General features: G+C 39.1%; 1 protein-coding gene across 1 annotated transcript in view; it reads left to right on the top strand.

Annotated features, from left to right (window-relative positions):
- Nucleotides 1-35, top strand: part of LOC138055651 (uncharacterized) — a 735-nt gene extending 700 nt beyond the window's left edge. The window contains exon 1 of the mRNA XM_068901537.1: nucleotides 1-35. This exon is cut by the window's left edge and continues 700 nt beyond it. Within this exon, the coding sequence (XP_068757638.1) occupies nucleotides 1-35 (35 nt within the window).
- The last annotated feature ends 244 nt before the right edge of the window (nucleotides 36-279 follow it).

The raw sequence follows: 279 nt of genomic DNA, 5'->3' as shown, positions 1-279 counted from the left end.
ATCTATGGACACAGGGTGTTGACACAGGGTGTTGAGAAACGTCTTGAATTTACCAACTATATTAATTCACTATATCATACCATCAAATTTGAATTGGTTCATTCTGAAAGCAGCCTCAATGTTTTGGACCTTACTCTCCTTTTACAAGATGGCTTTATTTCAACAGATATTTATTCCAAGCCCACTGATAGTCATCATTGTAAGAAAGCTATCCCTTATGGAGTAGCCCTTAGAATTAGGCGTGACTGTTCCACCAACGCCTCTTTTGTGAAGCCCTGT

The sequence above is a fragment of the Montipora capricornis genome, chromosome 7, assembly GCF_036669925.1.
Source record: "Montipora capricornis isolate CH-2021 chromosome 7, ASM3666992v2, whole genome shotgun sequence".
NCBI lineage: Eukaryota > Metazoa > Cnidaria > Anthozoa > Scleractinia > Acroporidae > Montipora > Montipora capricornis.
The sequence above is the reverse complement of the archived record's forward strand: the minus strand, read 5'-3'. Positions and strand labels throughout refer to the sequence as shown.